Here is a 23333-nt window from a genome sequence, read left to right as displayed (position 1 = left end):
GAGAGCTTATGGCATTCACACACAGCTGTGAACCGTCCCTTTTTAAGTCTGTGTGTGCGTACCATGAGTAGACCCTTTAAGGCTGTGTGTATATGTGTTTGTGTACTATGAGTTGCTCCTTTTAGACCGTGGGCACCTTGATCAAAAGCTTGCTGGCATCAAGAGATTTATGTATTTTTTTTAGCATTATATTGTAATGTTTGTGGCTCTCCTTCACATGCAGGACCCTGCCTAAAGAGATACACCCCTCTCAAGCTAAAATTAATCTATATAAAATTGTTTGTGGGACATCCCTGTCGCAGTACTGTAGAGATTTCTTGCCAGAGCAGAGAGCTTTAGGTCATCAGGCTCTGAATGTGGGATGCTGCTCATGTAACGTCAGCTGTCTCAATCCCCTTAAGGACTGTGTGTGCATGGTGTGAAATGTCCCTTTAAGGCTATGTGTGCTGTGTATATTTTTGTGCAAACTGTGATCTTTTTATTTTTTTAAGTGTGCATTTAAGTCTGTGTGTTGTGTGAGCCTGTCCCTTTAAGACTTTGTGAGCATGCAAGCTTGTGTGTGCTACTAGAGAAAACAAAGGGTTTGCAACCGCAGTACACAGGTAAAAGGGGAATGCCTATATTTATCTACTATTGGTCAAAAAGTGGATACTGGCTGGAGTGCTTATGCAAGAATCAATGATTCAAAAAACTAAAGTCAAAATTGTAGATTTTTGACTAGGCACAGAATGCATTTATTTAGCACTTACTATCCCCTGGGGATAGTAAGTGCTAAATAAATGCATTCTGTGCCTAGTCAAAAATCTACATTTTTGACTTTAGTTTTTTGAAGCTTGTGTGTGCGCGTGCATGTTGTGATCTGTTCCTTTAAGACCATGTGTGTAATCCATTTGTCGCTTTAAAGGCTGTGCGGGGTCTTGTGCCTGTCCCTTTAAGACTGAGTGTACGGTGAGTTGTACATGCATTTTGTGTGTATGTGAGCATCAGTTTAAGGCTTGTACAATGTGTGCATAATGTGTTCTGTCTCTTTAAGACTGTGTGTGGTGTCAGTTGTTCCTTTAAAGGATATATGTGTGTGTACCCTGTCCCTTTAAGACATTGGGAGAGTGCTGTGTGGGTGAACATACTGTGATCTGTCACTAGAGACATGAAACCCAACATTGTTCTTTCAGAATTCAGATAGGACATGTGATTTTAACCCCTTAGTGACCAGACCACTTTTCCATTTTCTGACCATTTGGGACCAGGGCTATTTTTATATTTCTGCTGTGTTTGTGTTTAGCTGTAATTTTCCTCTTTCTTATTTACTGTACCCACACATATTATATACAGTTTTTCTCACCATTAAATTGACTTTCTAAAGAAACCATTATTTTCATCATATCTTATAATTTACTATAAATTTGTTTTATAAAATATGATGAAAAAATGGAGAAAAAAAAAACACTTTTTTCTAACTTTGACCCCCAAAATCTGTTACACATCTACAACCACCAAAAAACAACAAAGCTAAATAGTTTCTAAATTTTGTCCTGAGTTTAGAAATACCCAATGTTTACATGTTCTTTGCTTTTTTTTTGCAAGTTATAGCGCAATAAATACAAGTAGCACTTTGCCATTTCCAAACCATTTGTTTTTCAAATCATGAATAAGGACATGGGTCCGAAACGTTGTCTGTTTTAAGTGGCACAATAAAATAATGATGTTTTAATACAGTTGGTGGTGCAGCTATATCATTATTTTTGGACTGACTTCTTGGGACCTTGGTGCAGGTCCAATAGTTGGCACACCTGCAAACAAGCTGATTTATACCCTTGGTGCTTGTGCAATTCTTTGCTTTCTACTGTTTTTCAAAATTAGCAATAGTTATGTTGTAACACTGATATCTGTCAAGAATCCCTGAATATCCCTTGACATGTATATATATTTTTTTAGTAGACAACCCAAAGTATTGATCTAGGCCCATTTTGGTATATTTCATGCCACCATTTCACCGACAAATGCGATCAAATAAAAAAAATCGCTAACTTTTTCACAAACTTTAGGTTTCTCACTTAAATTATTTACAAACAGCTTGTGCAATTATGGCACACATGGTTATAAATGCTTCTCTGGGATCCCCTTTCTTCAGAAATAGCAGACATATATGGCTTTGGCGTTGCTTTTTGGTAATTAGAAGGCAGCTAAATGCCGCTGCGCACCACACTTGTATTATGCCCAGCAGTGAAGAGGTTAATTGGGTAGCTTGTAGGCAGCTTGTAGGGTTCATTTTAGCTTTAGTGTAGAAATCAGTCTCCCACCTGACACATCCCACCCCCTGATCCCTCACAAACAGCTCTCTTCCCTCCCCCATCCCACAATTGTCACCGCCATCTTAAGTACTGGCAGAAAGTCTGCCAGTACTATTATAAAAGCCTTTTTTTTTTAAAGCATTTTTTAAAAATGTATAAATAGTTTCTGCAGTGTATGTTCCCCCCCTAACCTCCACGATCCCCCGCAAATAGCTCTCTTAAACTCCTCCCTCTTCCTATTTGTGGCCATTTTATGTACTGGCAGCTGTCTGCCACCAGTACCCAGTTTCTTTACAAATTTGCTAAAAAATGTTTTATTATTTTTATTTTACCCTATTTTTCCGTAGTGTAGCTGCCCCCCTCAATATTCTACCCCCTCCCAGATCCAATTCCAAACAATTATTTCCCCCCTCCCTATCCTTCTCCCTCTCACTTAGGCACAGATCGGTTGCACGCGCACTCCCGCCCCCCCTTGCGCACTCCTGTTCCCCTTCCCGGAACAGCGGCTGTAACTAGTCCAACGATGGGCCACACACCCGCCTCCCTGCAGCTGCTCCCACCCACCAACTATCGGCACTATCGCTGGTCGATGCAGAGAAGGCCACAGTGTACAAACAAAGGTATTGCAGTGATGCCTCAATATCGAGGCATCACGGCAATACCTTGAAAGTGCCTGGAAGTGATCAGGATCGCTTCCACCGCTTGAAACCCCTGAGGACGTACAGGGTACGCCCTTGGTCGTTAACTGATATTTTTGTAGGATGTACCCTGTACGTCCTTGGTAGTTAAGGGGTTAAACATCTTTCCAATTCTCTTCTATTACCAAATTTGCTTAATTCTCTTGGTATCCTTTATTTAACGAGCGGGAATGCACTACTGGGAGCTAGCTGAAAAGAGACATTTATGTTCAGTCCCCAATAAGCAGCTAGCTCCCAGTAGGTCATTGCTGTTCTTGAGCCTACCTAAGTATGGTTTTTAACTAATGATACCAAGATAATGAATCAAATTAAATAATAGAAGTAAACTGGAAAGTTGTTCAAAATCATATGTTTTGCCTGAATCATGATTTTTTTTGGGGGGGTTTAATGTCCCTTTAAGACTGTGTGTGGTTTGAGTTGTCTCTTTAAAGGCTGTGTGGGATATGTGTGCCTGTCCCTTTAAAACTGTGTGAGCGTGCGGTGAGTTGTACGTGCATTTTGTATGTGGCCGCCAGTCCCTTAAAGACTGATAATCCTTTTAAAGTGAATGTAAAGTTTGCAGAATGAGTGCCCGGTTTTTAAAAATCCTATTAAAAACAGGGGCACTTTCATTCATTAAACTTTACATTTCACTGGTTTTGTTAAAATACGTACCTTTTCTTCTTGAAAGCCGCTCCAGTGCTTCTCTAGCCTCTTCATACGTCAGCAATGACGATTCCGTCATCCTCCAATCACGGCTTCCCCCCCCGGGGGAATCATTGCCTAAAGCAACGCCGTGATTGGAGGAAGGCCGGAATTGTAATTTCTGACGTAGGAAGAGGCATGCGACGGGCGGGAGAAGCGCTGGAGCGGCTTTCACAAAGAAAAGGTATTTTAACAAAACCAGTGAAATGTAAAGTTTGATGAATGAAAGTGCCCCTGTTTTTAATAGAATTATTAAAAACCGGGCACTGGTTCATCAAAATTTACATTCACTTTAAGGCTGTGTGTGCGTTGTGTCTGTTCCAGTTTGAGAACTTGCATTGTTGTGTGTCTGCTCATTCTGTGATCTGTCCCTTTAAGACTGTGTGAGCGGGTGAGTTGTACCTTTAAGGCTGTTCTACATTAGTCTCTCAGCAGTGGGTGCCTGTACAGTAGGTACTAGCAGGGTATCTGCACAGCTAACCCTGCAGATATGTATACAATATGTAGACTGATGGTTTAGTACAATGTATCCATGTAGGTGAGCAGCAGCCAGCATTAACTGCTGCCTGGGGAAAGTATATGGGGGAAAAACAGGTAGGGAAAGTATATAGGGGAAAAACAGGTATTTTACACCCCCAAAATTATGGTTCCCGTTTTGTTCATGGAGACAAAAACACTGCAGTATTGTCAGTAGCCCTCATTTCAACCCCCATACCAATTTGTAGCGCCATATGGCCGAGAAAATAATTTAGAACGCTAAATTCAAATGTTACCAATAACAGCATATATTATTCCAGATATTATTACAAATAGTCACGTTTTATCTGTATCGCCGAAATATTTTAATATATACAAGTGTACATACTAAAAAACGTGATGGAACAATATGGCACGTCTGACATAATGTCACCTTGTATTTGTCAACAGTTAAAAAAAAAAAAAACGCTATTGAATAGCCGCAGCAAACTTAAGCATGCGCAATAGAGCGCTGCTGTGGAAAGTGTGTCACTGGGGCACGAGGCTCTCCCAGGAGTCACGTGGTCTGTGCTTCAATGCCGCGTGCCGAGCCTAGGGAGGACAGGCTACTGGTGAGCATGCGCAGTGCTGCAGTGAGATGTGTGAAAGCAGACGAGAAATGTGAGTGAGAACATTGCAGAGCAGGGAGGGTGGAGAGAGAGGACTTTCGTTGATGAGCTCCTTGCACCAAGACTAGGCACATCCACACTTGTTCACGATCTTATTGATCACAATCTTATAGGGTGCGAAGTCAAGTTTAAGGATAGTTGCCAGTTTATCGTTTTGAAACACTGATCTTTTTTTGCATATTATATCTGCAGCTTCAGCGTCGATACATTACATTCAGTGTAATTGATCCTTTTTATTTCAGTGGATTTTTACAGATGGTACAAGTTCGCCACCTTTCAGAAGGTTTATAAAAAAAAACCAAATCGGATATCAACGGAGTTTATTATTTCCCCCCCACCAATGCAGCAGATACTCTACCCTGTTTCTATAAAAAGGAACTCTTACAAACAATATCAGCATTCAGGGGGTGTATAGAGGACACTGTGGAAACCTAAATTTTTCATCTTGTTGTGAATGGTCCCGAATTCTTAACCATGACAACTCTGGATTGCAGTAATAATACAGGTACTTATTGTGTTATTTTTCCTTGTGAATAATGTAACACACACACACACATATCCATATACACACACACACACATATATATATATATACACATGCACACAGTCACACATTCTAAATGATTTTGCTCTGCTCTGTCTTGCAATGTGTTTAAGCGTAACATTATCTTGGCTGAAGTGCCAATTGTAAATTAAAAATGCAGTTCCAACTAGAAGTAGATAATTAATGTGGGGTGCTACATATGAAAGTCCCTTTCAAATAACAATTGTTTAATTTGAGGCGGAAAACCCCTCACAATCCTCTTGGAGTTATTACCTTGTGTGCATATAGATATGTGTCTATAACGGATATATTAGTATGTGTCACCGTTTCTATACATACTACAATAATAATTCATACTAATACATACTAAGTTGTAATTAATTTAGTCTTTATATACAATATAGCATTTTTAATAAACAAAATGTATCATTATGTTTGCATTTGAATTACTTGGAAGGAGGCTACTTGTGAATAATAACTTGTAGACTTTATAGATATGATGAATTGATTTAACCTATTGCACACATTTTACCTCTCTTTGCTCTACTTTAGAATATGCTGTAAAGATAAATGATAGATCCAGATAGTTAACTATTAGTACACAGATATGCTAAGTAATGGTTTAGCTAAAGCACAGTATCTTATGTGCGGGGGTTATAAGAGGGCTTGCTGGCCCTTAGAGGTTGCAGTCACATGGAGCTGGTAAAGTAGGTCATCCGGGCTGTGTGTGAGCTGAGCTCCACCCGCCTCACGTGTGCTGCTGCCCTAGCCATGTGCGCGTGTTTTCATTCCTACGCCTGCAGCGCGACACTCCCCCTCACCTCATGTGGTGAGAGCTCACTCCCATTTATTTTAGTTGATGATGTTTGGTTGTTGCAGTGCATGCAGCTAACTGCTGTTATATGTGAGCCATCCTCTGCTAACCTATTTAGTGCCCGATCTCCAGCATTCATTATCTGCTTCTATTTGGTTTAAATGGGGCATGTGATGCAGTGAGGACACATTTCTGCTTTGTAATACTATTGGCATACTTCAGAAATCTGATACAATAATGTAAATGTAAACACGGTTATATTTATATGGACATCAACTGACATTTTGTTAAGGGGGGATTGGGAGCTATAATACCCCCAGAACAATTAAGTCAGTGACAGTTGCCTGATGTACAAATAAGCTGCACATTTTAACTATGGTAGATTATATCAAAACAATAAAGTAGGTGCTTACATTTGGATATAAATGACAGAATTAGATGGGGTCATTCATCTTCAGATACCCATGCCAAAATCTTTTTTGTATATTATCACACTCAAACCTAAATCTGTGTGATACCCTCATTACACATTGGCAGAGAATTTTTGCATTTTTTTTTAACCTTTTATTTAGTGTATACAAAGGTCACTCTTTAACTTAAATCAGCTATTTGGCTGTTGCACATTTGTTTGGTAAAGTATAACAGCATAGCTAAACAGATTGAGACTCCTTTTATCCTTCATTGTTGTTTGTTAGAATATCTTCAAGATGCCTTATTGCAGCAATGCCCTAATAAATCTAGTTCGGCAAACGGTTCCATAATTATTCTGCTCTCTGTTTCCTATTAGATGATTGCAAGTTACAGCTTGCAAAGTCTTCCAGTGTAAGTTTTTAAAGGGATATTAAACAGTCTGTTTAATTGGTGTAATAAAAAAAGCACCGAACAATTACTATTTAATAGAAATCTTTGTAATATGTATTATGAGAATTTTATTTGCTTGTTTGTTTATTTTTTGCAGTTATTTATCAGTCCCTGAATTGGTTAAACATACAGGGTGGTATTTTATGAAGGGAGGGAAGAGGATTTAATCACCAAACCATTCCTTATTGGGCATGGGTAGGGCTAGGGGCGTTTTTTTCCTGGGTGTCCACGTGCAGCAGAAACACGTGGAGAATGTGCGTGAGGCGGGGTGTGGGAGTTAACCTGAGGTCACAGGGAGAGAAATTGTTTATTACAAGTGACTGTACTAAATTCATATAAAGACAATGAGAAGAGAAAGTATTGAATGGGGAGTGATGTAATTTGAGAACTCTACTTCTTATCTGCCATCAAATGTTTCCCAGAGCAAATATAATATACAGATTGTAATAAGCTTGTTTAATGGGGATCCACAATGTGTCATTTAACCCAACTGGGTACTATTTGTGTAAGAATAATATGCAGCTTTGGCACAATTTCTCCTCTTGATGTTTTTCTTGATCATTGCAGTGTTAACAGACGTATAATGTCACCTGTGCAAGACAAAACATGGCAAATACCTATCTAAAACATTTAAGTAATGTTTCTTAAATATGCCCCCTGGCCTTCCAAAGGAATAAATAAATATCTATTACTGCCTTTTATGTGAAATGGCTGGACACCCCATTTTGTAAAAAGAACAATGGAATATGAAAAGGGTTGAATTTATCACATTTTAAAACAATATACACTTTACCTATTGCTTTAATACCTAAGTTTCAAGCTTACTTTTGAAGTTAACAATCCGGCACCAATTTTATGATTGATCCTCCTCACTGCCAACAAGGTGTTGCTAAATAATATTTACTCTCTATTGAGTTTAGGGCAAAACCTATTTCTTTCTCACCTGCTGCAGTTTGTTTTGGGCTAATAAAACATCACTATAATAAATCCTTATTTCTGATGCCTTTGCTGCAGTTGTATATACTAGAGTATATTTAAGAGCATTGTCTACCCCTTTCCACATCTATATGTCTTTCTGTCTATCTGTTTTTCTATTTTATATTATATTATTGGTGGTAAGGTATGACATCATATTGTGGGAGTAAGAACAGATGTAGTGCACAAAAAATGGAAGACATTTGTCAGCTAATACTAAGACATACTTTCTTTAAAAGCAGCCAAATGAGTGGTAGAAGAAACGTGAAAGGAATGGGAAATGTGCATAAGGAGAGGAAAAAATTAAAAGTGGAGAAAAACAAATTTGAAAAAGTGAATTTTTAAAGAGGAACGATGGTAATTCCAAAAATAAAAATGTGTAATCTTAAACATGCTGAAAATAGCAGAAGCATTGTTGAGCAAGCTTAAAGGCAAAAAGGAAAAAAACAGATAGTGTTTTGATGACTTATTTGGTGGATTGGGTGGAATGAGCTAAGACGTTTTTCAGCTGTCTCATATCCTAGAGGTAGTAGGAAGTTGAAATAACCAATTCCTTTATAGCTCTTGGCTGTTATCTTAAAATAGCATACACATGTGACCTCTGACGAGGACTGCAGCATTAAGGGAGATTGAAATGGGGCCATACCAGTCTATCCTATCTATCTATCACACAATTCCATGTTGTGCGATATTGAGCTGAAGGAGTTAATAAAACGGTTATCAGTCAGGAATCGCCTCTTCACCTCCATCCCTATTACCCAGTATTCTTTGTTCTCTGTCTGCAGTGCAGAGTCCCAGACAGGTCCCACCCCTTGCCAGACATTAACTCATTACTCAGCTGTAATGTATACTTAATACATTTTTACTTCTACGTTTCAAAAAGGGGTTAAAAAATCAATTGTAATTTTTGGTGCCAGGAAGAATATTGTCATTCATTTTTTTTTATTCTAAATTAAAATAGGTCAGTGGTGCTTGTATCTAGATACAAGTAGAATAGTCCAAAAATGTAGATGTCATAAGCAGTAACTGCCCTGCACAACATTAGGGCCCTGATGCAATAATTTTTGTTGGGCCCCCAAACATAAAACGGTAATAAGCCATTGCAATTTTTTACATGCTTTTATGTATAATGATTTCTAATATATATATATATAAATTGGCAGTGAGCACACTGATCTGTATAATTATGATGAATATGCTGTGCTGTATGGTGACCGAATATTCCTAAACTAATAGTGAGCATGCTGCATTGTATAATTATGTAAGTACCTATACACAGATAATGACCACTTAGGCACATGCTTATTTATAGATTTCCGCTATGGGCCCCCCAGCACTTGGGCCCTGGTGACAATGGAAGCCCCCCCCCCCCCCCCCCCCCCCCCCCCCCCCCCGCCATAAGTAAAATTTTAGGAGTTTTGCCTCTGACTCCAGTAATTTTTCAAGCCCTTATTAAAATAAAACTAAAACTTACATGATGGGGACACTGTACCCAATTTTTTTTTCTTTCATGATTCAGATAGAGCAGTGATTTTTAACCTTTTTTTTTGCCGTGGCACACTTTTTTACATTAAAAAATCCTGTGGCACACCACCATCCCAAGATTTTAAAAAAATCACACATTGTAGCCTAATACAGCATATATATACACATACACACAAACACACACATACTGTATGTATTGTGCTGTTATGCCATGCCTCCTACAAACTACCCCTGCACTGGGAGTAAAAAACAAGCAAAGTTTAAAAAATATGTCACACTGTTGTCAGTCTGCCGTGGCACACCTGAGGATCTCTCAGGGCACACTAGTGTGCCACGGCACACTGGTTGAAAAACACTGAGATAGAGCATGCAATTTTAAGCATCTTTCTAATTTACTCCTATTGTCAAATTTTCTTTATTCTCTTGGTATCTATATTTGAAAAGCAAGAAATTAAGTTTAGATGCCGGCCCATATTTGGTGAACAACCTGGGTTGTCCTTGCTGATTGGACAGCACCAATAAACAAGTGCTGTCCATGGTGCTGAACCACAAATTGGCTGGCTCCTCAGCTTAGATGTCTTCTTTTTCAAATAAAGAAAGCAAGAGAACGAAGAAAAATTGATAATAGGAGTAAATTAGAAAGTTGCTTAAAATTGCTTGCTCTATATGAATCACAAAAGAAAAAAATTGGGTTCAGTGTCCCTTTAAAGTGATTGTAAAGTTTAAGGAATAAGTGCCCAGTATCTAAAAATACTCTTAAAAATAGGTACACTTTAATACATGTAACTTCAAAAACACGCTTAAAAAAAAAATTACCATTTTGTTAGGTAAACATTCCGTCGATCCTCCGCCCCCCATCTTTCAGTATTTTGCACATCAATGACGAATCCAGCTTCCTCCAATCGTTGCATGCCCCACAAGCTGAACACCAATGCGGGCGTGCAACGATTTGAGGAAGCCAGATTTATTATGTTTGTGGTAAGATTGATAATACATATCATGTATGACTTTGACATTATATATTGTTGGCAAATAATTTATTTTTCTCTTTTTCCCTTTTCTATTTTATTCCTCTTCCACGTCAATCAAATTTTATCGCAGGAGGAGTTATAAGTTACGTAGGCTCCAGTGGCTCTTCTCCAAGTCGGACAAGTCCAGTGTCGTTATACAGTGATTGCTCTAATGGCAGCCCACAGAGCACAGCCCCACAATACCAGTCATACCTTCCACCTTCCCCCTCACACTCCTACAGCACCAGCTCATCGGGATCTGGGGGAGAGTCCTCACCTCGTTCGTCCTATGGTCTGGCTGCATCTCCGGGGGTGCTGCATGTAGCACTAGATGATGGCAGCAGGGTGTCCCCTAGCAAAACTTCCAGCAACATCACTAGTAAGTGAGCCTCCATCATTAGAACTGAAATATTATATATATATATATATATATATATATATATATATATATATATATATATTGTGTGTATAGGTGTTTGTGCAGGTGTATTTCTGTGTGTTAGAGCGCATATGTGTATAGTTGTATGTTTAGCTGGGGTGTGTATGGCTTTATTTGTGTGTATAGTTGTGAGTGTTTGTGCGGGTGTATTTCTGTGTGTTTGAGCGCATATGTGTATAGAGTTGTGTGGCTTAATTTGTGTGTGAAGGTGTATTTTTGTGTATAGGTGTTTGTGTGGGTGTATTTCTGTGTGTGTGTCTGCGTGCATATGTGTATAGAGTTGTATGTTTAGCTGGTGTGTGCATGGGTTTATTTGTGTGTGAAGGTGTATTTGTGCGTATAGGTGTGCATGTGTTTGTGTAGATGTGCACAGTGTATAGAATTGTGTATGTATAAAGGTGTATGTGTGCACTTGTATAGTTTTTTTTTTGTTTAGCTGGTTGTGTGTGTGCAGGTTTATTCTTGTATATGTGTATTTGTGTTTGTGCGCACATGTGTATATAGCTTTGTGTGTTTAGCTGGTGTGTGTATGTGAGCACATGTTTGAGTGTATTTGTGGGTGCATTTGTGTATAGGTTTGTGTGTTTATCTTGTGTATAGGTTTGTGTTTGTAGTGTGCAGAGAAAAAAAATATTATAATATACACATACATACAGCTGTGTTTGTGTGTTTATAACTTTCTATCCATATCTCTTTGTTTCACAGAGCTTAATGGGATGGTTCTGCTGTGCAAAGTGTGTGGTGATGTGGCTTCAGGTTTTCATTATGGAGTTCATGCTTGTGAGGGCTGCAAGGTGAGTTTATTTCACAGCTCTGGCATGGTCATTGACCCTTTTCAGGTTGTTTTTATATACATTTTGCTCACTGTTTTAATAGCCCAGATTAAATTTTCTCCCCTTTAATTTGTTCCCAATGATTCATTTTACATACTGGGGTGTATTAAATTGTATACAAATAGCGCTTTTACCTTTTTATATCTGCAATTGAAATAGCTGATTTAGCCTGTGGTATCCCCACCTATACTGAAATGGACTTAATGGGACAGTATACTGTAAAATTGTTTTTCCCTTAATGTGTTTACAATTGCTTTTTTACCAACTACAGAGTTAAAATGTACGAACATTAGCTTTAATTTTTTTGTGTGTGTATATTCAAGCCCTGATTTTGTGTTTTGAAGCCACAACCTAATAAAATGAGTTGAGCTTGTAGGTATTATCAGATCTCATTACTGTATCACATTGTGTACATATACCTGCTTTTTTATCTTATATCTGTCCATAAAACAATCACCAGTACTTGGAGAGAACAATGGAAAATCAACAATGTATTACCTTATCCCTGCTATATCCCACTGGGAGTGTAATTTCTTCTGCTCGCTGTGTTTACAAAGCTTATCTATAGCTTGGACCTGCGGCCACAAACTTTCAGCATAGGTGGGGATACCACATGCTAAATCAACTTTTTAAAATTCCAATATAAGGGTAAAGGAGCTACTTGTAAATGCTTTAATACACTCCAGCAGGTAAATTTGATCATTGGGAACAATTTAAAGGGGAGAAAATTTTGAGTTGTGTCCCTTTAAGTCCAAGTTATTGACAGGCTACGTAAGCACAGCTAGCAGAATAAATTACACTCCTTGTGGGGGGTAGAATAGATGAGTAATAAAATAACTTTCCATTGTTCTCTCTAAGTATTGAGGTTTGGTTTACAAACAGATACAAGATAAGGAAGCAAGTGTGTGTACACAAAGTGATAACATAATGAGATCTGATATTACCTGAAGCTCAACCCATTATAATAGGCTGTGGTTTCAAAGCACAAAAACAACAATTTAATATCCTCAAACCTGGAAATGCAATTTCTCAATACATTCTATACACTGCAGCTGGTAGAACAAGTCATTGTAAACACATTAAGGGAAAAACAGTTTTACTGTATACTGTCCCTTTTTAATTAGTTTTCTGATTTCTTTGAGTTTGTTAGCTTCCCCATGTAATTTTTTTCCCCGGCTTTTTTTTTCAGGGCTTCTTTCGCCGCAGCATCCAGCAGAACATTCAATACAAGAAATGTTTAAAAAACGAAACTTGCTCTATTGTGCGGATCAACCGAAACCGCTGCCAGCAGTGCCGCTTCCGAAAGTGCCTGTCTGTGGGCATGTCTCGAGACGGTAATAAGCTACTTATCTCATTGCAAATCTATAAGTTATCTCTGTGTTTTAGTCCTGATTTTTTTACCTATACATGAAAATATTTTTTCCCCATCTCCTTTCAGCTGTGAGATTTGGTCGTATACCGAAAAGAGAGAAACAGAGGATGTTGGCAGAAATGCACAGTGCAATGAGCCATATTGCTGGAGGTCATTTTGGAAGACGAAGTCCAGTTCCCCTTCAACCACAACAGCAGATTTGCCCTGCATCTCCCCAACTTCTGGGCCCTGCTCCTTGCTCCTCATCCCCCACCATTCATGAAGCCTATTCACACTACTCCCAGCAACTGACACCCCCACGCTCCCCTAGTCCAGAGCATGTTGAAGACGTCATAGGTCAGGTGGCACAGGCTCACCAACAGATATTTGTTTATGCTCGTGATAAAGTGGGGTGCAAAATGGCATCTTGGGCTCACCACCATGGCAAGCCCCAACCACAATGTTGGACGCATGACAGTGGGGCCAACCAGGGAAACCGTGATGTTTTGCTGGTAAGAGCATCTAAGGCTCATGCACAGATATATATTTAATAATAATGCTCATAATTCTTTATTGCTCAAGGAGTTTTAGTTATACAAAAGAAGGTGACTGTGAATGGAAGTTTGGGGGGGATTGGGAAAAAATGCAGGCAGGGAGGAGACTTGTGGAGTGAGTAGTAAGGTTAACAGGTAATGTAGAACTAACATGAATAACTGATGGAGAAAAAATGTAAGAGGATGTGACATCCTGAAGAAGGAGTAGGATGCAATGTAGTGGATGTTTACAGGGAGGAAAAAATGTATTGTTATGCAATAATGCTGCCAAAGCTTCTATTCCAGAAAAAAGTAGCAGCATTCTACACTGTTAAAAATGACCACAGGATGTGAAATTTGAGTAAATCTCATTTTTGGTTAGTGCATTATTATTGTACTGCACAGCTGACTAGGGGCACTAGTTAGAAGGGATTCTATCCTGAATGAAAGCTTCTTCAATCATATTTGTTTATGCAGCCTCATTTTTGTGTATGTGTTTTATATATATATATATATATATATATATATATATATATATATATATATATATATATATAAATGTGTGTGTAAAGTATTTAATATAATAACATAAGTATTGCAGAAATGTACTTATTGTATGACATCTTTCCGCATATAGCATATTTAGCATTTCCATTATGTTTATGAGGGATGGCCAGAAATAGTATACATTTAGAAACCACACAGATAGGGAATTACATATCGATCTCAAAATGTAAGAGGCAGAGGCTATTTTAAAGAGCCCTGGTATAGATATTCATGATATAATTTTTGCCTCAGTTTTTTTATTCATCATTATAGCACACAATTATTAATTTATAGATACATAGAGCAAACAATGAGTTGTGTAACAGTAGTGAATATTTATACTTAGTTAATAGTGCAGTGTGATGATCTGTGTTTATATTTATTATTATCATCAGTTATTTGTAGAGCGCCAACAGATTCCGTGGATACTCAAAAGTCATCTCCACAGATACTCCTGTTATTGTGCAGTGTATACACCATATTATGTTCTTTATCATTGTAAAAGTTATCCGCATTAAAAACTGCAGGTGCATTATAATGAGGTGTATTTTTGCTACTTTGCTCAACTGTCGTCATGAGTGAAAATTAAGCTTTGATACTTTTTTTTTTGTAGGCATGTCCCATGAATGCTTTGTCCAGTGGAGGCCCTCTCCGTTCTGTGCAAGAGGTGTGGGAAGATTTTTCCCTGAGTTTCACTCCTGCTGTAAGAGAGGTTGTAGAGTTTGCACGTCATATTCCTGGATTCAAAGACCTTACCCAACAGGATCAGGTCACTCTACTCAAAGCCGGCACATTTGAGGTAAGGGAAGAGAGGGGCTGGGCACTACATATGTTAGAGGGGATTAATGTAATATTATTATATTCTGTCATCACCCTTATTTATATATTACACAATTTGAACCCTTGCATGTATTTTTCTTCATTCTCAATACTTTTCAAATGTGCCATTCTTCCCTTTTAGATATCTCCAAGTTATGCTCATCTCTCACCATATTCCTTTTTCCTTATGTTAGTCTCCCCTTTCTTGACTTCATCTGTATATGTTTCTCTTCAGTGTTTAACATGTCTCTTCAGATATGCCTTTTATTTCTCTTGATTTGTCTGTACTCATACATCATTTTATTGTCTAGGTTCTTATGGTACGGTTTGCATCACTTTTTGATGTGCAAGACCGCTCTCTACGTTTTCTTAGTGGAGCAACCTACTCTTTTCCTGAGCTCCAGGCCATGGGCATGGGGGAACTTCTCAGTTCAATGTTTGACTTCAGTGAAAAGTTGGCTTCTTTGAACCTGAGCCAAGAAGAACTAGGGATTTTCACTGCACTTGTGCTAGTGTCTGCAGGTTAGTACTTGCTTCTGGTGATGGGGGAGGCACAATTGGAAATGTTGTATTAGTTAAAAAAAAGTCTCACTTTAAACAAGTTACTTTCTTCTAATTTTCTTTAGCATCAATGTTCTGTTCACCCATTTTTTCTTTTTACATGTATTGTACTAAGCAATTTATCTCATTTGTTTTTGTTTTAACTAAATCATTTTACATTCTACTGCAGATCGATCTGGAATGGAAAATGCTTCTTTAGTTGAGCAGTTACAAGAGACTTTGATTCGTGCCCTGCGTGCCCTCATTCTCAAGAATAGTCCAAATGACACTTCTCGTTTCACCAAACTCCTCCTTCGCCTACCAGACCTGCGCACTCTGAACAGCATGCACTCAGAAAAACTGCTCTCATTTCGTGTTGATGCTCATTGATACTATCATTGACTTGTCATTATTGTGAGGACACATTTTACAAAAGACCACAGTGGCTCAGCAAAATAATCAGAGAATCTTGTGTGAGATTACATACAGAGCGATGTGCTTGGTTGCACAGTGACGACACCTCCGGGTCGAAACAAGGATGAGCTTTTGAAGTTCGCTGATGACACCGTGCGTTTAAGTGGAAGCAGGAAAAGTGTTTATGAACCTAAAAACCTAAAACTGTTGTTATATGGTGACAATATCAGAGACTTATGTAAAGTGAGAATGACATGAGCAAATTCTGTCAGCCATCCAGAAATCAGGAGGCTTGCAGAGCGATGTATATAAATGTGTATATAAATTGCAACCATAACTTGTAAAGTCATTCTGTAAATATTTGTGTGTATATGAGTTGTGTTAAATATAAATATTTTATGACACCGAGAAAATGACTCTTTGACATAACCTCTTCGCAAAATGTACTTGCAAATCTATATATATTGACTTCATGTTTATCAACTTGTGTTCAGTCTTCTCCAAGGTTATAAATGACAAGACTTTGTTCCACTTCTAAAACACAATAATTATTAAGCTGTGTTATCCATTGATGTAGAAACTACAACAGAAAATGTATATAAGTTGTAGCTGGTTATATAAAAGGATATACATTATATATGTAGATTTCCAAAGCCTAAAGAAATCCTTTGGATTTTCAAAAGGTCCCAGTATATTTTGTTTATATATAATCTACTAGTTTTGCTGAAATTGCTCCATATAGCAATGTGTAGACATGAAAGATAGCAGTACCATCTAGTGGTCAAATAAGTGAATACCAGTCTTTCACTGAAGTACTATTACTTAGCCAGAAGTCTCTTGAATATGAAAGAAAAGAGGATGACATTTTGCCTTTGTCCTAATATAAGGACATTTACGATGATTAGAAATAAATATCTCAAGCCTTCCTTGAAAAAGTAACTGGACTAGATCAAATGCTGCAGAAAATGACAGAGCCATACTATTGCAGTTATCAATAATGGTGACAGATATAATCTATGAGACATCCAAAAGTTGAGTGACTAAAACACTGGTCTCTACTCTCTACCAATTAATAGTGGTAGGTGATACTCTCTATGGAAGCTATTAGAACATAACCGGAACAGTAATATATGACTGTTATATGTAACAGCCTTTATTTTGAATAGTGATAGCTAATGGTATTTGTACAACTGATTTCTTTCCTATGGCATGGATAGTCCACAATTTCATTCCAATTACTAGGGATATTCAACTGGCCAGCAGGAGGAGTCAAAGAGCACCCCAGCAGAGCTGTTAAAGGGATAGTAAACATTCAGAATAATGTTATATAATTCTGCACACAGTGGTAACTGCAAAAATGAAAAGTATTTCCAGATTTTGAAGTGTAAAGTTGGCAAAGTGCTTTGGATATCCAAGACCAGCTCAGTAGATCCTGGAGCGGAGTCCAATTTTACACTTCATAATCTGGAAATGCTTTTAATTTTCTAAGTTCTTGCTTAAATAATGTAATAAAATTCTGCACTGTGTGCAGAATTATATAACATTATTATTAACAATTTCTGTCCCTTTAAGTGTCACTTCCCTTACCCATAACCCCCAGTCATTCTCTTTTCCTCTATCACGGGAGCATGTGCGAAGATGGTGTCTGAAGATATTTAATCCTTTAATGGGTACTTATCCCTGCAAGCTAGGATTGGGGGGCTATGCTGTTTCCATGTCAATTTCTTTAGTAAGAGTAATGGTGGCTTTTAGCAGTTAATAGACGGAGAAGTAGTCTTTGCTTAACTTCTAACATTATTGCTACCCCTATATAGAAAACCAGGGTTGGTTACTCTTGTTTTTATTTTGACTACAGGTCCCTGTCAGATATTGGCTGACTCTGTCACACCTGGAGTTGGTAAGAAGACTTCTAACCGTAAGTCCCTCTCCCCCATGGCTTGTGCTCTATAAAATGAGGCATTAAGGGTGAGGGACTTTTATTAATTTTGCAGGGTACCCTTTAGTGAGGGTGGGCAAAGGGAAGAGGGGATATTTTAACCAGACATATATCTTAAAGTGAAGTTTATCAAATTCTGAGTTTAGATTCTCCCTCCCTGGAGCGGCGGCTCTTTACTAAAATTATTCTGAGACAACTGCACGGTAATAATCCAGTTGGCTGGCAATCCTGATCACTCTGGTAGGGGGTTTATGTGGCCCTTTTTCCACTTCTTATTGAGTAGTTAGGATATCTTTTATAACTCCCGGAAAGAGTTTTTTATGGGAATATCAATTTAATTTTCCCTTACATGTAAGAGCTTTTTCGGTGTATGAACTATGGGCTGTTTAATTTTTATTAGAGTCGCCATTTTATCTCCTTTATATCTCATGGAGATTGGCGCTCTTCGGTAAGACTTCAGGGGGATCTTGAGATTTAGCGATCTGTCCCTTTTGTATCTTCTTACCTCAGCTGTGTGCGGCCTGGACAATGCTACTTGATAAGATGCGCTTATTGTAATCTTAGCGCCATTTTATCTGCCCTAACAAATTACGCATATGAAAAGATTTTGGTGCCTTTGTCTCTCCCCTCAGTAGCGCTTTGCTTAAACTAAATTTAAGGGGCGGTGATGCGGACAGTATTAGATTATATATAATCTTTATTACATGTGCTGGTCTGTATTCCCCCATCACTTTTTCCCTATACAGGAGGCTCAGATAGGCTGTAGTCATGGCAGCAGTGTGTTATTTGTATTATGCAATTTGTCCGCTTTTCTCACAGCGTTTTCCTCTTTCTCGACTGACAGTCTCTTAATTATCATTGAGACTTTATTTTTTTTTTTCTACTTTATGTAGACAGCGTGTTTTTCACTTCAATGAGTCCAGATGGTACCCTGTCCGACCACGCAAGTAGTACAAGAAAAGAAAAAATACTGCACTTCGGTCGTTTAGATTTAGTAATCTTAAAGTGGATTTTGACTTATTTTGATTTATTGACTTTGTCTGAGATTGTTATTAAACATATCTCTCTTCATTGAGATGAGGGCTATTAAACTTTTTGTCCTCATTTATATTTATTTGCCTTCGTATAATAAATACAGTTTGTCCTCTTAAATTTATTGGCCTTTTTGTATAATAAAATGTTGCAAAACGGTATGAGGAAAAATACAATTCTCCTGAACTTTTATGATATTTACCGCCAGTTCATGTAAATACCCCGTTACATTTTAAATATTTTCTGTGTATTTTGTGCAGTTAATCTCTATTATTTTAGCAGATTTTCGCACTGTGGGTGGCATGTAGAGTACTTAACGATCTAAGTATCCTCAATTCGCTTGTTTAATTTCATAGTATGTTTTATGAATAAAATATAGATTACAGGGGCTACATGTTTTTATTTTCCTCATATTGAGGACATTTTATTTTGTCCTTATCGTATATATTTTATGTACGGGGACTTGATTTAACATGTATGGTTTCATGTATCATGATCATTTTCTTGTTATCAGACACTAATATTATTTTTTTTCTATAGACATACAATTTTTTATTTTCCCTCATGCTGAGGTGATACTTGCTATGTTTTTGAAATGTATAATTTCAATTTTTAGCCAGAATTTTAGCTTTGCGGTTTTATCTCACAGAGCTCTGTAGCTAAAATCTTGGTCGGCAGATGTTGCATCCAAATCTAATCTTCTGTCTTTACCCTTTATGGGCAGGAGTGTATTTGGACCTGGTCTGGCCAAAATCCTTTTCAGGAAAGGGCTCCTTCCTTTCTCAATATGAGAAGGCTAGACCTAAGGGGTCAACAGAATTCTAAGTTTTGTTACTTAAAGGGACAAAAGTCTTCCTCTTCAAAACCAGAGCAATCCAGGACTTTTTGGAGATCCTGTCAACCTTGGAATAAAGGGTAACAATCCAAGAATCCTTCCTCTGAGTCTAGTCGACATAATGGGCTGCCCCCGATTCAGTATTGGATTAGGTAGGGGACAGATTTGCTCTTTCGATTGGCTTGGGATGTCCCAGACCCTTGGGCTGTGGAAATAGTATCCCTGGGATACAGGATAGGGTTCGGGTCTTGTTCTTTCTGGGACAGATTTATCCTGTCCAGGTGATCTGCATAACAGATGAAGAGAGAGGCCTTCTTAAACTGCGTGAAGGACCTATCTTCTCAGGGAGTGATTGTTCCAGTTCCTGTAGAGGAACAGGGGCAAGGATTGTATTCAGATCCTCCTTTTAGGTTCCCGAAAAGGAGGAAATTTTGTGTTCCATCCTAGACCTAAAGTGTCTCAACAAATTCCTCAAGGTTCCGTCCTTCAAAATGGAAACTATTCGTTCCATTCTTCCCTTGGTCTAGGAGGGTTAGTTCATGACAACCATAGCTCTGAAGGACGCATATTTTAATTTTTCCATTCACAAGGAACATTACCAGTTTCTGAGGTTTACATTTCTGTACAAACCTTTCCAGTTTGTTGACCTTCCTTTTGGTCTTGCTACGGCTCCTCAAATCTTTCCAAAGGTTTTAGGGGCTCTTTTGACGGTGGTCAGATCTCAGGGAATAGCAGTGGCTCCTTACCTAGACAACATCTTGGTTCAAGCGCCATCTTTTGAGCTAGCAAGATCTCATACAGAGATGTTGTTGTCTATTCTACGTTCTCACAGGTGGAAAGTGAATCTGGAAAAGAGTTCCCTAGTACCAGACACCAGTGTGTGTTTCTTGGGAACAATTATAGATTCTTTATCCATGAAGATGTCAACATATCCAAACTTCTTTCATCTCGCTTTTCACTTCAGTCCTCAGTCCGTCCACCAATGGCTCAATGCATGGAGGTAATTGGTCTGATGGTTGCTTCCATGGATATCATTCCTTTTGCTCGGTTCCATCTGAGACTTCAACTATGCTATGCATGCTCAGTCAATGGAACGGAGACCACTCAGAACTCTTGCAGAGGATCATTCTCATTCCCCTAACAGACTCTTTTGTGGTGGATTACGCAGGACCATCTGTCTCTAGGTACATGCTTACTGAGACCTTCCTGGGAGATTGTGAACATGCATGCCACGCTGTTAGGCTGGGGAGCAGTTTGAAGCTCCTCTAAAAGCTCAGGGTCTTTGGACTCGAGGAGTCTTGTCTTCCCTTAAACTTCCTTGAGTGGAGAACAATCTTCAGTGCCTTAACAGCTTTGTCTCAACTAGCTTTGGTCCAGTTTATCAGATTCCAATCTGACATCACCACCTCGGTGGCATACATCAACCACCAGTGAGAAACTTGGAGTTCGTTAGCAATGAAGGAGGTGACCCGCTTTCTCCAGTGGGCTGAATCCCATGATTGTCTCCCATCTGTCATCCACATCCCAGGGGTGGACAACTGGGAAGCAAATTTTCTGAGCAGGCAGACCTTTCATCTCAGGGATAGGGCTCTCCATCCGGAGGTATTCTCAATGATAATCCTCAGGTGCGGGGTTCCAGAGTTGGCTCTGATAGCGTTGCGACAAAACTCCAAGCTTCCAAAGTACGGTTCAAGATCTAGAGATCCACAAGCCACTCTGATAGACACTCTGGCGGTTCCTTGGAACTTCGGTCTAGCATACCTGTTTCCTTCGTTTTGCTCTCCTTCCACAAGTCATTGCTCGTATCAAACAAGAGAGAGCGTCTGTGATTCTAATAGCTCCTGCCTGGCCTCGCAGGATCTGGTTCACGGATCTGGTGAAGATGTCATCTCTGCCACCTTGGAGGTTACCTCTGAGGAAGGACTTTCTATTTCAGGGTACCTTCCACCAAAATCTGGATTCTCTGAAGCTTATTGCTTGGAGATTAAACGCTTAGTTTTGGCTAGGCGTGGCTTCTCTGAGCGGTCATACCATGCTTCAGACTCTTAAACCTTTTACTCTTAGGCTTTACCATAAGGTATGGTGTAAATACCTTTTACTGGTGTGAATAGAAAGGTCTCTTTTGGAGCATGGTAAGGGTTCCCCAAATTTTGTCTTTTTTTCAGAGGGGCCTGGAGAAAGGTTTATCAGTCAGCCCTCTGAAGGGTCAGATTTCTGCACTGTCTATCCTTTTGCACAAACGTCTGGCAAATCTGCCAGGTGTTCAGTCTGTTGTTGAGGCCTTAGTAAGAATCAGGCCTGTGTTTAAATCTGTTGCTCTTCCTTGGAGCCTTAATCTTGTTAACGTTTTGCAGTAGGCTCCATTTGAGCCAATGTATTCTGTTGATATTAAGTTGTTATCTTGAAAGGTTTTGTTTCTTCTTGCTATTTCTTCTGCTCGCAGAGTTTCCGAGCTTTCGGCTCTGCAGTGTGATTCTCCTTATCTTATATTTCATGCGGATAAACAGCGGGACAACAGCCTTCTGAGAGGATTACGGCTCATTCCACTATGGCTGTCTCTTCTTCCAGGGGATATAAAAAAAGAAGCTTCTGTGAAGCAAATCTGCAAGGCAGCCACATGGTCCTCATTGCATACTTTTTCAAATTCTGCAAATTTGATACTTTTGCCTCAGCTGAGGCTTCCTTTGGGAGAAAAGTTCTTTAAGCGGTGGTGCCTTCTGTTTAGGTCCGCCTGTCTTGTTCTTCCTCCCTTTTATTTTGTGTCCTCTAGCTTGGGTATTGGTTCCCACTAGTAATTGGAATGAAATCGTGGACTCTCCATGCCATAGGAAAGAAGAAAAAATGTATGCTTTCTTGATAGATTTTTCTTTCCAGGCATGGAGAGTCCACGCCCTGCCGTTATTTAAATATAAGACGGCAGTTTTTTTTTAATAAACCTCAGGTACCTCTATACCCTTGTGTTATCTTCTTTTTTCCATTTTCCTTTGGCCCGAATGACTGGGGGTTATGGGTAAGGGAAGTGACACTACGAAATGTGGAAGCTATTCCTCTGCTATCATGAATATCTAAGGAATAGGGAGTAGTTATACGGTGTTGTCAGTATATAGCAGGGTTATAATCGATTTTTTTTAAATAATTATTCTTTAAAATAAACTCCAATTAAAATGCATATACGAAATAATTAAAATCAATATTTTATTCCTAAATTCTTTAGATTAGTTAAAAAAATTTAACACATTGAAATATATTAAGTAGAGACTAGCCTTGAATCAATTATGCATGCTTATTCTGTTAAATATTCTATACAAAGATCATAAAAAAAATATACCTTTAAAATCAACCTTACAATGATTCACATTTAAATACCACAATGAAATACCAGAATATGGACCGTTAACTTAACAATGCTTAGTTAGACCAGTGTTTTTCAACCAGTGTGCCATGAGAGAGCCTCAGGTGTGCCGAGGCAGACTGACAACAGTGCGGGGGTGTTTGTGAATGAATGTCAATATGTCATGTATAGTTTGTAGGAGGCATAGCATGACAGC

The 23333-nt window shown here is 38.7% G+C and overlaps 1 protein-coding gene across 1 annotated transcript; it reads left to right on the top strand.

Moving 5' to 3' along the window:
- The first annotated feature begins 4845 nt into the window (after positions 1-4845).
- Positions 4846-16395, top strand: NR1D1 (nuclear receptor subfamily 1 group D member 1). Its single transcript, XM_053694044.1, has 8 exons — positions 4846-5323; positions 10599-10886; positions 11652-11740; positions 12969-13113; positions 13218-13642; positions 14823-15008; positions 15340-15550; positions 15759-16395. The coding sequence occupies exons 1-8, from the start codon at positions 5293-5295 to the stop codon at positions 15956-15958; spliced, it is 1575 nt and encodes a 524-aa protein (XP_053550019.1). The 5' UTR covers positions 4846-5292; the 3' UTR covers positions 15959-16395.
- Positions 16396-23333: the final 6938 nt, after the last annotated feature.

The sequence above is a fragment of the Bombina bombina genome, chromosome 1 (genome assembly GCF_027579735.1).
Source record: "Bombina bombina isolate aBomBom1 chromosome 1, aBomBom1.pri, whole genome shotgun sequence".
NCBI lineage: Eukaryota > Metazoa > Chordata > Amphibia > Anura > Bombinatoridae > Bombina > Bombina bombina.
Note: the sequence above shows the minus strand (reverse complement) of the source record. Positions and strands in the feature narration are given on the sequence as shown.

Excerpts from the sequence above, each read along its gene's own strand:
- NR1D1 (XM_053694044.1), top strand. The coding sequence starts at position 5,293 with ATGACAACTCTGGATTGCAGTAATAATACAG. Across the intron at positions 11,741-12,968 it reads ATGCTTGTGAGGGCTGCAAG|GGCTTCTTTCGCCGCAGCAT; the intron begins GTGAGTTTATTT and ends TTTTTTTTTCAG. Across the intron at positions 13,643-14,822 it reads GAAACCGTGATGTTTTGCTG|GCATGTCCCATGAATGCTTT; the intron begins GTAAGAGCATCT and ends TTTTTTTTGTAG.